We start from the raw sequence: 12,012 nt of genomic DNA, 5'->3' as shown, positions 1-12,012 counted from the left end.
GAAGTAAAAACAGTGGAAAGCACTGATGCGTTTGGTGGGAGTATGTCCATTCATTGGCATTCATTCTCCATGATGCTGAGTGTGAGAACCAAGAAAAGCAGATGTCTTAAATAAAAATAAAAACAGATGAGAAAGAAATACAGGATGAGAAGTAAATTTCATGTGTTGGGATTGAGGGCCTGAATCAAAAGCAGCAAGTCTGAACCGTTCTATGATTCTAAGTAATGATGTTGCAGCAAAACATTTACAAAATGAGCTTGGTCTCCTTTGTTTCAGCCGAGATGGTTGCTTAATGCTAGAAGAAAACTTGAGGACTTTGATCTGATTCAATTCCAAGTAATGTCTGCTTAGAAAATCCCAATTAAAGATTTCCTTTCAGAAGTTGTTTTCTTTCTTCCCCTGTCTTTTTCTAAACCTTTCTGTAAAGGCAAGGCAATGTGCAGATAACAGCTGCTTTAAGGAGACTGTGCTGCCAAAGGAAGTCACTGCCCTTACATATCCGCTACAGTTCGTGTAGGTCCTCCCCAAGTTAGCTTCAGGGAAAATCTGCAATAGTTTAAACAACTTACAAAAATCATGTGACCTAACTTGACTGGTTTTCTGCCTGATGTGAATTGGGAAATGTTCACACAAGAGTTGCAGAATCAGTAGCTTGCAGCAAAGGGCTGCTAAGGAGTATCCAGTAGAGGTGATAATTTTACACCAGTATGGTTAGAGGTGTATCTCCAAGGCTTTCAGAAACAATTTTAAACTGTCTCAGTTAAAGTAGTATAAAAGGCTAGACATACAGATTTCATTTTTTTTTTTTTTTTTTTTTAGTTTAAAGTCAACAAGGAGTAGGTTTGGGTCAAACCGAAATAGCCTCCTTTAAGCCAGGTTTATCAATGAAGGGGTGTGTGCTGCCTTAGGAGCTTTGTAGGTGTGGTCCAAAGGCTGCTTTCCCTGGCGATAAATACTGTATGTATGTTTTGCACAAAAAAACAGAAGGACTTGCAGTGCAGCTGGCTGATGAGGAACTGAACTTCCCCAATTTAACCAAACTTGGTGAGCTAGAGACTCTGGTTCATTTCCTCAGTGTTAAATCTCTTGCAACATCGCTTCTCCAACTTTCACTTTGGCTTTATGTTTTAGGGTTTGAAAGAGAAGCATGATTGTGCTGTTGGCTGGATGCCCAAGTAGTGAGGAAAGGGAATGAAATTGCTGGAAGAGGGAAGATTGGGGAGGGGGCTGTGGGCTGTGTGGTGGCGTCTACCTAAAGCTGGAAGTAGAGCATATGTAAAAATTTCTTTAACCCCAAACCCCATAGGAAGGGGTGGGTTAGAATTAATCCTTATTTTCAAACACAGATAAACAGTTCCACTTACTGATGTAGCAGTACATGAGTTGCAGTTCGTATTCTGCTTGCAGTTTGTCCTTGTGTTTACTGACCAGTCATAAGGCCTAGCTGGTAGGTCATCTGACTTCCTTCATCTGTCTTCCTTTTAAAGCCACTGAATTCCGGTTCCTGCTTATCTGAAAAGTGGTTGCATCTCATTCCTGAAGTGTTTGCTTTGCTCCACCATGTGCCATCCTTAAAATATTGTGCCGTGTACACAGGTACATATCTGTAATGAGCAAAACTAGAGAATATATCTCTGTATTTGCTACTCCTAAAAGAACTCTGTGTTTTATTAGAAGTGTGTGTTAAGGAACCAAAAAAAGTGCAGTTTCATGGTTATTATTAATCAGCTAGTCCAAATCCGAGCTACTGCTGAAAGTCATGGTTCCTTTCTTCTCTACTCATGCAGCCACACATTGTCGTCCTCTCCATTATATTGATGTTAGAGATTACCCATCTGCAGCATGAATCAGATCATGCCTCAGAAGGGCTGAAAACTATTGTGGTGGTGTTTTTCTGCAGGATTTATTCTCAGTAATGAGACCCGACTGGCTGTATGGCTGCACTATCAGGAGGGCTGGTGCAAGGGAGGGGATGATAGCACATGACCAGTAAGAGATCATTCCTTTCACTGGCTTAGAATGACTGACTGTGAAGCCAGGGTCTACATTGAAAAATGAATAAATAATACTTGACATAATAGCTTGATCTGTTTAGGTTACTGTTTTTCCTGCTCTAGATCCAAGTAGAGGAAAAGCAATTGGAGTCAATGGAGTATTAGAAGTTCTCAGTTCCTTGCAGGGTCTGGAGCTTGTCACTCTTGCCTGTTCTCCAGTAACCACACAAGAACAACTGTATAATGGTCTTCTGCAGTTTCTACTGGTTTGTATTTTTCATTTTTATTTTTAATAAATAAGCAATATTATTCCTTGCAAAAGGAAAATGAAATTGTTTTGCAGAGGAAGTGGCACTGTATTCCAAGTTGCTATTTTGATTAGAAGGTTTATCCTTTTCTTGCAGTACTCATGTGGTCTACTCCTGTGAGAAAATGACACTTTTGCTGGGAATGTGCTTTCTTGTCAGAGGACATACAGCCGCTGACATTAAGTGCAGGACTGTAAAATATGTGTGTGTGTTTAGTCAGTGTTTTTTATGGTGACACCTGTGAGGTTTTCATTCATGGGTAAAAGAAAAAGCTGAACTACAGCAAATATGCATTAAAATCATGTGGAGAGAAAAAAGGGAGGGAGAATGGGAGTTGGTGCTTAGAATCTTCTGTTTTCCTCATTGATCCCAGGTATGAAGGAGGGTTCTTATTTAGTATAATGAAAGTTCTTACAGATCTTTGTACAGTTTGTTGCGTTTTTTTCCTCCTAGTCTTAGCAGAGGATGGTGAGTGTTGCACAGACTAGGCTCTGTAACTGAGCTGTGCTTGATTCATTTCTTAGTTATAATGGAGAAGAGTTGAAGGGGCAACTTCCTGCTAAAAACCCCAATTCAGGTAATTTGGAAGCTAGATTCTGCAAAACTCCCCTGTGTGACTGTTCTTAAGATGCTCCTGAGTTATGAAACCTAAAAGCTATCCAGGTTTCATTTGATAATCTAGGTGTTGAAGGAAGAGGTAAATGCTTTGACCAGAATTCTTGCTCACTAAAATTGCTTCAAGCAAGGGATTTGTGGGAGTTCTTTAGAGAAATGAGGGGTTTTCTTGTTTTTTAAAACCTTTGGCAATGATCTTTGTTATTTGTATTGAATGTTCCAAAATAAAAGTGTAGCCAGAGGAAATAGCATATGTGAAACTTTGATCCACACATCTGAAACTTTACAATGATTTGGCAGTGATTTGAAACAGGTTTTATACAGGACAGTAAGTGTTAAGCAGCTTTGGTTAAAAGCATGCTGCAAACCTTGTCTTTAGCCCACAAGGCAGGAAATGTGGAGAGCTGATTTCAGCGTGAAGTGTAATCTTTCAGTTTGTTTTGCATGTTATGCAGTATATTCTCAGGTTGATGAAGCAGGCTTTGGTGGTGCATTCCAGGTGTAGCACAGCTGAGTTGACATTTGGAAGAAACCACTAACCTTTGCCCCATTTTCTGTAACTGCAGAAATGCTAGCCTGTTCATGTTGCAAAAAACAGCAGGTTGGAGATTCTTGGTTACAAAATGTTCCTCCATGGAAGTTCTTAAAGCACAGTTGAGTGCTGCTAGTACTGCTGCTAAGTAGGAATGTGATCCTACATATCAAGAATGGATCTGCTGAGAATTGAAATGTGATAAGTGTATAAAGGACAGATCACATATCTGAATCTAATTTTCCTTCATGAAATAGTGGAAACTGAAACTAGAAACTGGGCAATGTATTTCATTACAGGGCTACAAAAAGAACGTAGGTGAAAACAGTCTTCATTATGCCTGTTACTCGGATATTCTGGCTTGGGCAGCAGTGCTGTCATCTCAGCAGTGTGCATTACCTAGGTGAAACAAAGAAGGAACAGCCTTATTTTGATTCAGTAAATGCCACTTTCTTCACCATAACTTAACAGGTTTATAAGAAGTGTATCTTAGATACATGGGAGAACAGTTGGGAAAAGTTCAGGTTTGACAGGACTGGCAGGTGAGGTGAGTCAGGAGGTGACATTTCTGAGGTTTGTTTTAAATTAGGGTATGACAAAAGTGGTAGTGTTATATCACAGCAGGCAGGAAGAGGTAAAATCACCCATCCTGTGTCAGGAAATCCTCCAGGTGTGAAATGAAGCTCTAAGGATGCCAACATTTTTAGTGCTTAGAAAGGAAAACATTCCCAAGTATGTACAGAGACCAAGAGCATCAGAATTGTATCAGTTATTCTTTTATGATGATTTCTGGTTTTCTTGTATAAGAAGAGTCAGTAGAATAATACTGGTAGCTCTTCTGCATAAGGCTATGCTTTCGTTTCTTTTAGTAGCTTTATGGAAATGTTTCCTAAAAAATTAGCGGGATCACAAGCATTGCTCTTCTCAGATTTTCATTTCAAGTTCTGAAATGCTTGGGAGGTGAAACAAATCAATTCCTAAAACCGGGATGAATATGCGTGAATTTATTTGGCTAATTGAATAACAAACAAATAGTGAAGTTAAGGTTTATATAACAACGTGCTTCAAATGCATTTGGAAATGTGAGTAATCATTCTCATAAAGTTGATTTCTAAATGTCATAATTGAGCAATCGGTTGTCATCAAGTTCCTCAAAAGATCTGTTTTGTGACATTATCTGAAAGATGCCTGTAACCTAAGCAATTAATTTCCAGGGAACAGCCTGACTCTTCCGGAGCAGTAGTTGTAAATGAGTTGTTCAGGTGAGCTGCTTTCCATATCTGTGAGAATACATCAGCTACTTCAAGGACATTCTTCAGTGTGATTGTGGTTTTGCTGTTATTAGTGTGAAGCTGTGGAGTTTGCGGGGGGGGGGGGAAGTCTGTTTACACAGTTCCAGATTTTGACCATATTTCTTCTTGAACAGCTGTACTTTGTCCTCTTACAGCAGTTCATTCTGCCTTTTGCCTCTTCACTGTACTGGCTGTCAGCCTCCTGGTCACTGATTTGCTTACCTAGTTATTTATATGAAAATATATATTTTTTGCTTACCTAGTTATTTATATGAAAATATATTTTTGTCTGGAAACTGCAGCTAATATATCTTAGATTTGACTGTTATAAAAGCAAAACTGTGAATGTGCTTTTAAGTCACATGTGCCCTTCAAATGAAGCCATTTCTTGCCCTTCAAATCAAGCCATCCTAGTTGAGGGCAGTATATAGCAGCCAGCATCACCATCGGGATTCAGATCAATTCACAGATAGCACTATTGTTGCATCACTGCAGCACATTCATGGCTGATGTCACACAGCTGCAACTGGGCTATTATAGAAGACATGATACATCATGGGTGGGAACCCACAGTTTACAGCTGCTGACATAATGTCACAATCTCTCTTCCATTAGTGTTTTGCCAGCGGGTGTTATGGGGGTTGCTGACATTTGGTTTTGAATAGATGGCCAAAAAAATCTAGGCTTTGCTGGTTTGTTTTGTTTTTTTTTTTTTTTAATATATATTTAAAATTGTGTGGGGAACACATACAGATCTCTGGTGCCAAAAGGCAGATTTTTATCAATAAAATTTTGTACACAGCCCAAGGCCTATAAGTGGCCTTCATTGTCATAGTTAATTGGAATGAGAAGCCATATTCCCATTGCAACAGGATTACTGGACTGATCACATTAGTATGTTGTGCTGAATTGGAATTTACTACCACCCAGCTAGTTTGAGGGCCATCAACAGTTGAGCTGGAGCTCCCTCTCCTTCTAGCATATGTAGTGGGTTAAAGTACCCAATACTTTTAAACAGTGCATCTTTATGCATCAGTGATTTTCCTTTAGAGACAAAATCTTTGTTACAGTTTAAATTAAAGATGTGTGAACACAACTTGCTAATGTTTGATGTTAGAGGAACATTCTTCTTTGGGCAGGAAGAGTTTACATTTAATGCCAAATGATGCAATTCTAAACATAAGTGTATTCTCTTGTCACATTTAACACTGATTTGCTGGCTTTCTGAACAGAATCCCAATTAAGATGGAAAAGGTCAGTGATCTTACTCCACTCTGAGATTTCATTTTGTATTTGTACTGTTGTCTTTTTTATCTTTCACAAAGAGCTTAGTTCCAAAGAACGCTTCCCCTTTGCCAGAATTCCGCATGATCTTGCCTTCAAGGAAATGTGTCCATTTTTAGCAGGCTAGGAGAGACCTTTTTTAAAGCAGATTTCTGGTAACAGTAATTTTAACCCATGAAATGTGAACACAAGTCAATCTTGGTTCAAATCATAATGGCTGTGTTTCACTTGTGCTTATTCATAATGGAATTCAGTATTTATGCTTTTGGGGGAATTAGTCATTTGCTCTATGCAGTTTATGGTATGTCAGGAAGCAAGGGTGTGCACATACAGATTAAAGCAAATAATCTGCATCACACAGATTACTCCTTGCTTGATGTTTGAATATCAGTTGCTTCTTAATTTGTGTTGTAATATTTGTTTCAAAAATATGAAAATTGAATTAATACCTCACTACAACATTCTGTCATTTTTTCTGATAAATGGAGAGAAATCTTTGCACAAATTTTAGTTTGCACAATAATTTGTACTGCAACATCTTTGTCTTTTTGGGTTGTTGTTGAACAGTTGTGCATATGGTAGCAGAAGAATATCACTAAAACAAGTCTTAATTGAGAAGACATTTCAATAAAATACCTTAGTTTTCATTTCTTTACCTCACTCCCACTTTCTCTTTTGGAAAAGCACCAGCTACTGCTGTACTGCAGGGTAGCATATATGTAAATATAGAACCACTGAAGTGCTATTTTCTTTACTTCTCTCCTGTTTTTGTTATAGCTGTTCCTTTCATTCAGATTTTTTTTTTAGGAAGAAGGTAGAGAAAAAGATGGAGTTGTTGAATTGTTTCATATAATGACTGCTGTACTCCCTGCCCTATTTCTGGTCCCATTTAAGGTCAGGGGGGAGGGTTCCAGCTGTCACAATCTTAGGGATGCCATGTTCTGGACTTTGAGAAATTTAAATGCTTGTTGGAGGTTTGCAGGGAGGCAAGGCAGGGATTGCAGATAACCAAAAGCAGTTCTTCATTTGCAGATTCATAATTCGCATGTTATTTTATCATATATTGCTTCTGTCTAATTCTTGAGGATTCTTGGTTTACAGTATAACTTAGTCTTTTTTTTTTCTAGCACTTGCCTTTTTTTTTTTTTTTTTTTAATAGTCCTGCCAGACTCTCTCTTAGCTCCCCATTTGAACACATGAAATCATGGATGCTGTGTATAAGATAGTATTCTCACGTGGCCATCATGTGAGTAAAAATGCTGCAAACTTATTAACCAAACTTGTAATTGGTTAGACTCATTTTGAATTATTTAAGAGACTATACTGCAGCATCAAAATTCAGTTCCAACTTAATCTACTTTCCACTGAGTTTCTACTGCTAAACAGAAATGCCAAGTTTTCAAAATCACTGTAGATTGAGGGAAGTCTGGAAAAACTTAATTGCTGCTGCTAACTGGCTTTGGTGTCTCTTTTTTACCATGCTATGGGCTCATTTGTGTTTTTTTTTAAAGTGTATTTTCATTTCTTCATACCTAATATTATTTTGCAGGGAGTTATTTCTTCAGAAATACTAAATTGTAGCTCAGAATATGTGAAGTTCTTGACTAGTTCATGCCTTATGGTCTGTACAATCTGTAGACACTAGGTTTTAAATGTTCTTTGGTAAGATAAAGTGAAACAAAAAGCACTTGAGAATTCTCACGTTTGTGGTTAAACCCTTTCCAAAACAGAGTTGAAAGAAGCTTTTTCTTTGCTGCTCTTCTGCCAGAAAGTATGGCTCATTACTTGGGAAGCCTATTTCTTTGTTAAAATGGGTAATATTAAAACAGACTTTGCCAGCGCAGCTGTACGAAGGAGGGATAAAGCAGTGTGCTGAAGGATGTTAGTATATCGTGACATAAGTGGTGGGATTCAGTTCCATCCTCCAGGGTCCCTTAACAAAAATGCTTACACCTTTATGAACCAATGTTGTAATAATTCTTTAAAATAAATAGGTGCTGAAACATCTAGTCAGTGTGGAAGCTAAGTATTTTTCTTCTGAGTTACTCTTACTTGTTTCTCATAATCTCTGAAATAATTTGCATTCTTCTCTTTCTTATATGATAACATACAACTGTACTGTGAAACCTTATGGCAAGTTGTGTGTGTCACACAATTTCAGTGATTAAAAATACTATGATTGGCTGCACTTACCAGGAGTTTTTCAGGATACATCATTTTTATTTGTGTTGGGACAGTACGTTTGTTTGGAAATTGCTTGTCTCCTGTTACGTCTTACAACAATGTTGGCCCAGGAAAGATCCCACTGGGAATGTTGCAATTTTGGACACCACATTGTTGCATAGTTTTAGCACTGTTACTCTGCTTTAAATCTATTGCAGCTATACAACTTAGAGGAGGGGAGTGTTGGAGTTTGCAGTTGTTTTCACTAAAACGTTAATGAGAATTAAATTATGGAAGCAAAGCAGAAGAAATACTAGGACTGTCTAGTGTATTATGGGAGATGGCTTCTGCAAATAAGTGTCCATTGCATGAATTCCCTTGAAAGAGTATGCTGTGTCCCTGCAGGATGTACACAGTTACTTTACTGATTCCTTTACTATCTACAGATTCTTAAGCAGATTCTGATCAGTTTGATTCATTTGCTGTTTCCACTTAGGCTGGACTTTGGCGAGTGCTTTAAATCAGCAAAAGTAAACCCTGCCACCAGAACAAGGGACTCTTCTGCCTGCACCATCGTTTTTCCCTGGTGCTGGCATAGGATGTTTAGGGAGGGCTCTGTGGTGAGGTGATCAGAAAAATCATTGTATTTAATTCCAATCACAGTTTCGCACAAACTCTGACAGTACAAAGGGCCTGGGATGTGCAACAGAGGTAAGAAACCGTGGGTTTGGCAGTAGCAGAAAGCAGGATCCATCACAGTGGTCTGTCTTGCTTTTGATGCATTTATCTGATGTTTTATCTGAATTATCATATGATAAGGCTAGAATGTTTATAGAAACTGTCTAGCAATCTGTGAGTGCAGGTTTTTCTTCACTCTTAGAAGAAAAGAAAAAAAGGGGATAAAAAGATTATCTCACAAAAAAATAGAAAAAGGGGGGCAAAGACCACAAGCTGGTTTTTGTCATAAGGCAATTAAACAATTCTAGATATGCAGTGCAAACTTAATGCTGACAACTTCTGTTATTTTTTAGTTTTGGCTCCCACTGTTAGACCTGGTTGGAAACATTAATTTGGAAGCGTTGGTTTTTCAAAATCAAGTTCAGACAAGTTTAAGCTGAGGTCATGTTTGAGCATGATACAAGCTGGAAAGAAGCACTTAGTGTGATTCTTTTTTAATTTTTTTAAATATTCGAGCAGACAAGGGGTTTCGTTATGTTCCCTGTTACCTTTTAGTATTGGTAGATTAGAAGTTTACATGATTTCCATGTTTTCTTATCTGTGTACACCATTCAACATCTGCTGAACTTTATATCCATCATAACCTTTGCTGTAGTTAGCATCAGTTGTACCTGTAGATTGGGTAATGCAGGCCATTCCCTCTTGTACATCAAAGTACATCTAGAGGTTTTTCTCTAAAAAAAATTTTTTTTAGTGATTCTTTCTACTGAGATTTTTAATTACTGGTTATTTATCCGTAGTAGTTCATGGCTTGCTCTAAGCATTGAGGTAGACCTAGAGTCAGTTCTAGCTGCACTTGAAGTGACCTCTTTTCCTTGGGCAACCTAGAGCAGCACACACTGGAGCAGAGGTAGGCAGGATATCTCTGAAGAGAGCTTCTTTACTCTGGAAAAGCTCCTAAAAAAAAAAGACAACACAAGACCTATCTATTTGACAGTCTTAAAAAAGTAATCTGCATTGGATGGTGCCTTCGTGGAATAAAGATACAGAAATTACTCTGTCAGTTTATTGTATATGTTTTGGAATGGGAGCTTTTTATCCTCTTATGCTGATGAGGAGAAATTGAAATTCAAAACAAAGGAAAAATAACAATTAAATTGGAATTATTTTTTTTTTAATTATTCATGACACTGATTCAGGTTAGATGGGTTTATACAATGAACGTCTGCCCTTCGTTAAAAATGTAAAGGTGAAGTATTGGTTTATTAAACAGGCGGTATCTCTATAAACACTCCCTGCTGACACAGGGCACTCTTGATTGTGAGCATAACTCCTCTCATGAGCGTGTTAGAGAGCAGGAGATGTTAGTGTGTGTGAGAACTGTCCTTTGGAATTTATAAGCAAGAGCTTTCCTTGACCTTTAAAGAAAAAAGAACCTTTTGCAACTGCATTATTTATCACAGTGCAGCTTTTTCTCTTGAAGGAGAGTCATACTGATGGGAATTTTATACATATAGACTGGTAATTGGAACTGGCTAAGAAAAAATACTGATTCTTCAAATGCAAACATTTGGTAGAAGTTTTGGTTAAACTTTCGTCTCTTGCCAAGCAAAAAATTTATGATTACAAAGAAACACTAAACCTTACTGCTGGCAGCAAGCAGAGCATTTCTCTGCAGCTGGGAAGACCCTTTATTGAAAATCCTTCCATTGCTGGGTTGAGATTACAGGTTTGAACTGGTATGTCTGTCTCAGAATGAGGGAATGCTTTGGCTAGAGTATAGAAGGCCTGTCTAAGGTGTGTGCATCATGTTTCCCCTGTTAGAACTGTTACCTATAAATATGTGTGTATCTATTGAAAGTATATATTTTAGACCAGAAATTTGAGGCTGACGTTTCCATGTGTCAGAGAATACCTCTAGGAGTGAGCTGTGAGAAAAGTACTTTGTGAGTCTTTTCATTACAGCACTGCTCACCCAATACCAACTCCATAATCTAAAGATGGTCCTGGAACAGATATTTGAAGCTTTCAGCATCTTAAGCTAGCTTCCTTTAGGCATAAGGCAGTTCAGGATATGAAAGTGTGACTATGAAAGAAGTGTTGCACCTGTCTCTCTTTTTCTCATTGTGGCTGTAAAATTTTAAAAGATGTTGATTTACTTCATGTGTGAAGTGAGTCACTTCATAATCTTGAAAGTTTTGCAGGCAGGACAGCGAAACTGATTGCTGTCCAACTGTTCCTGCTGTGTGACTGCAAATATACAGACAATACTTGTCCTCATGAAGTTTTAAGATAGCTTTACTGAATGTTTCTTTTTTCCCTCCCTTCAGATTTGTCACGGAACAGACTGTCAGAGCTTCCAGCAGAAGCATGTCACTTTGTCTCCCTTGAGAGTCTTAATTTGTACCAGAACTGCATTCGATATATCCCAGAGGCTGTTTTGAACTTACAGTCTTTAACTTTTCTAAATATCAGGTAATGATTGTCTTAGAAATAAATTTTTTTGATTTAGCATCAGTAGTCTAGGTTTATAAATGTTGATGCATCCATAAGTAATGCTAAAATTGTGTGTAATCATCATGTTACGTTGTTATATTGTATGTCACCGAATCAAAGCAACCTGAACCAGTCTTACCCACTTAGGTGGATCAGGGAACATGAGAATTAAGCAGCAGCTTGTAGAAGTAGAGTATGAAGAAGAGAGCTAATTCCAACTGAAAGGACTCACAAAATAAATCCCAGTAAGTTTTCATGTGAAATACAGGCATGCAGACTGAAAAGAGATGATAGAGCTTTTGGATAGTCTTTACAATTGAGCTCTCAGCAGCTGAATAAGATTTATGCAGTTTATCTTCACTGTACTGGTGGCTTTTAAAGATCTTTCAAGTGTTAACACTTCTCTGCCAGCATTTAAAGCTAATTGCTACAACTTAGCCTGTTGACGAAACTAAACTGTACAGCATCCTTCATTTGTAGAAGGTCTTTTAAGAGGTGTGGAAAGTCCCTTGTTACAAATTGGCAGTGGTATCAATCCAGAAAAACTTCAGGCTGTTTCCTTCTGGTGTTATACTTTTGCCAATGTAGTATGCTTATATTTCTTTATTTTCTATTTTTTACGGATGGTGAGAATTGTAGGAATAGGATAT

General features: G+C 37.9%; 1 protein-coding gene across 19 annotated transcripts in view; it reads left to right on the top strand.

The window, feature by feature from the left end:
* LRCH3 (leucine rich repeats and calponin homology domain containing 3) overlaps positions 1-12,012 on the top strand; it is a 69,114-nt gene that overhangs the window by 16,971 nt on the left and 40,131 nt on the right. For all 19 annotated transcript variants that reach the window (XM_026855314.1, XM_026855330.1, XM_026855324.1 and 16 more), the window contains exon 2: positions 11,197-11,341. In XM_026855314.1, the coding sequence (XP_026711115.1) occupies positions 11,197-11,341 (145 nt within the window). The remainder of the gene's footprint in view (positions 1-11,196; positions 11,342-12,012) is intronic.

This window comes from Athene cunicularia, assembly GCF_003259725.1.
Source record: "Athene cunicularia isolate RWA chromosome 9 unlocalized genomic scaffold, athCun1 chr9_part1, whole genome shotgun sequence".
Classification (NCBI taxonomy): domain Eukaryota; kingdom Metazoa; phylum Chordata; class Aves; order Strigiformes; family Strigidae; genus Athene; species Athene cunicularia.
This window is presented reverse-complemented; position numbering and strand designations above follow the sequence as displayed.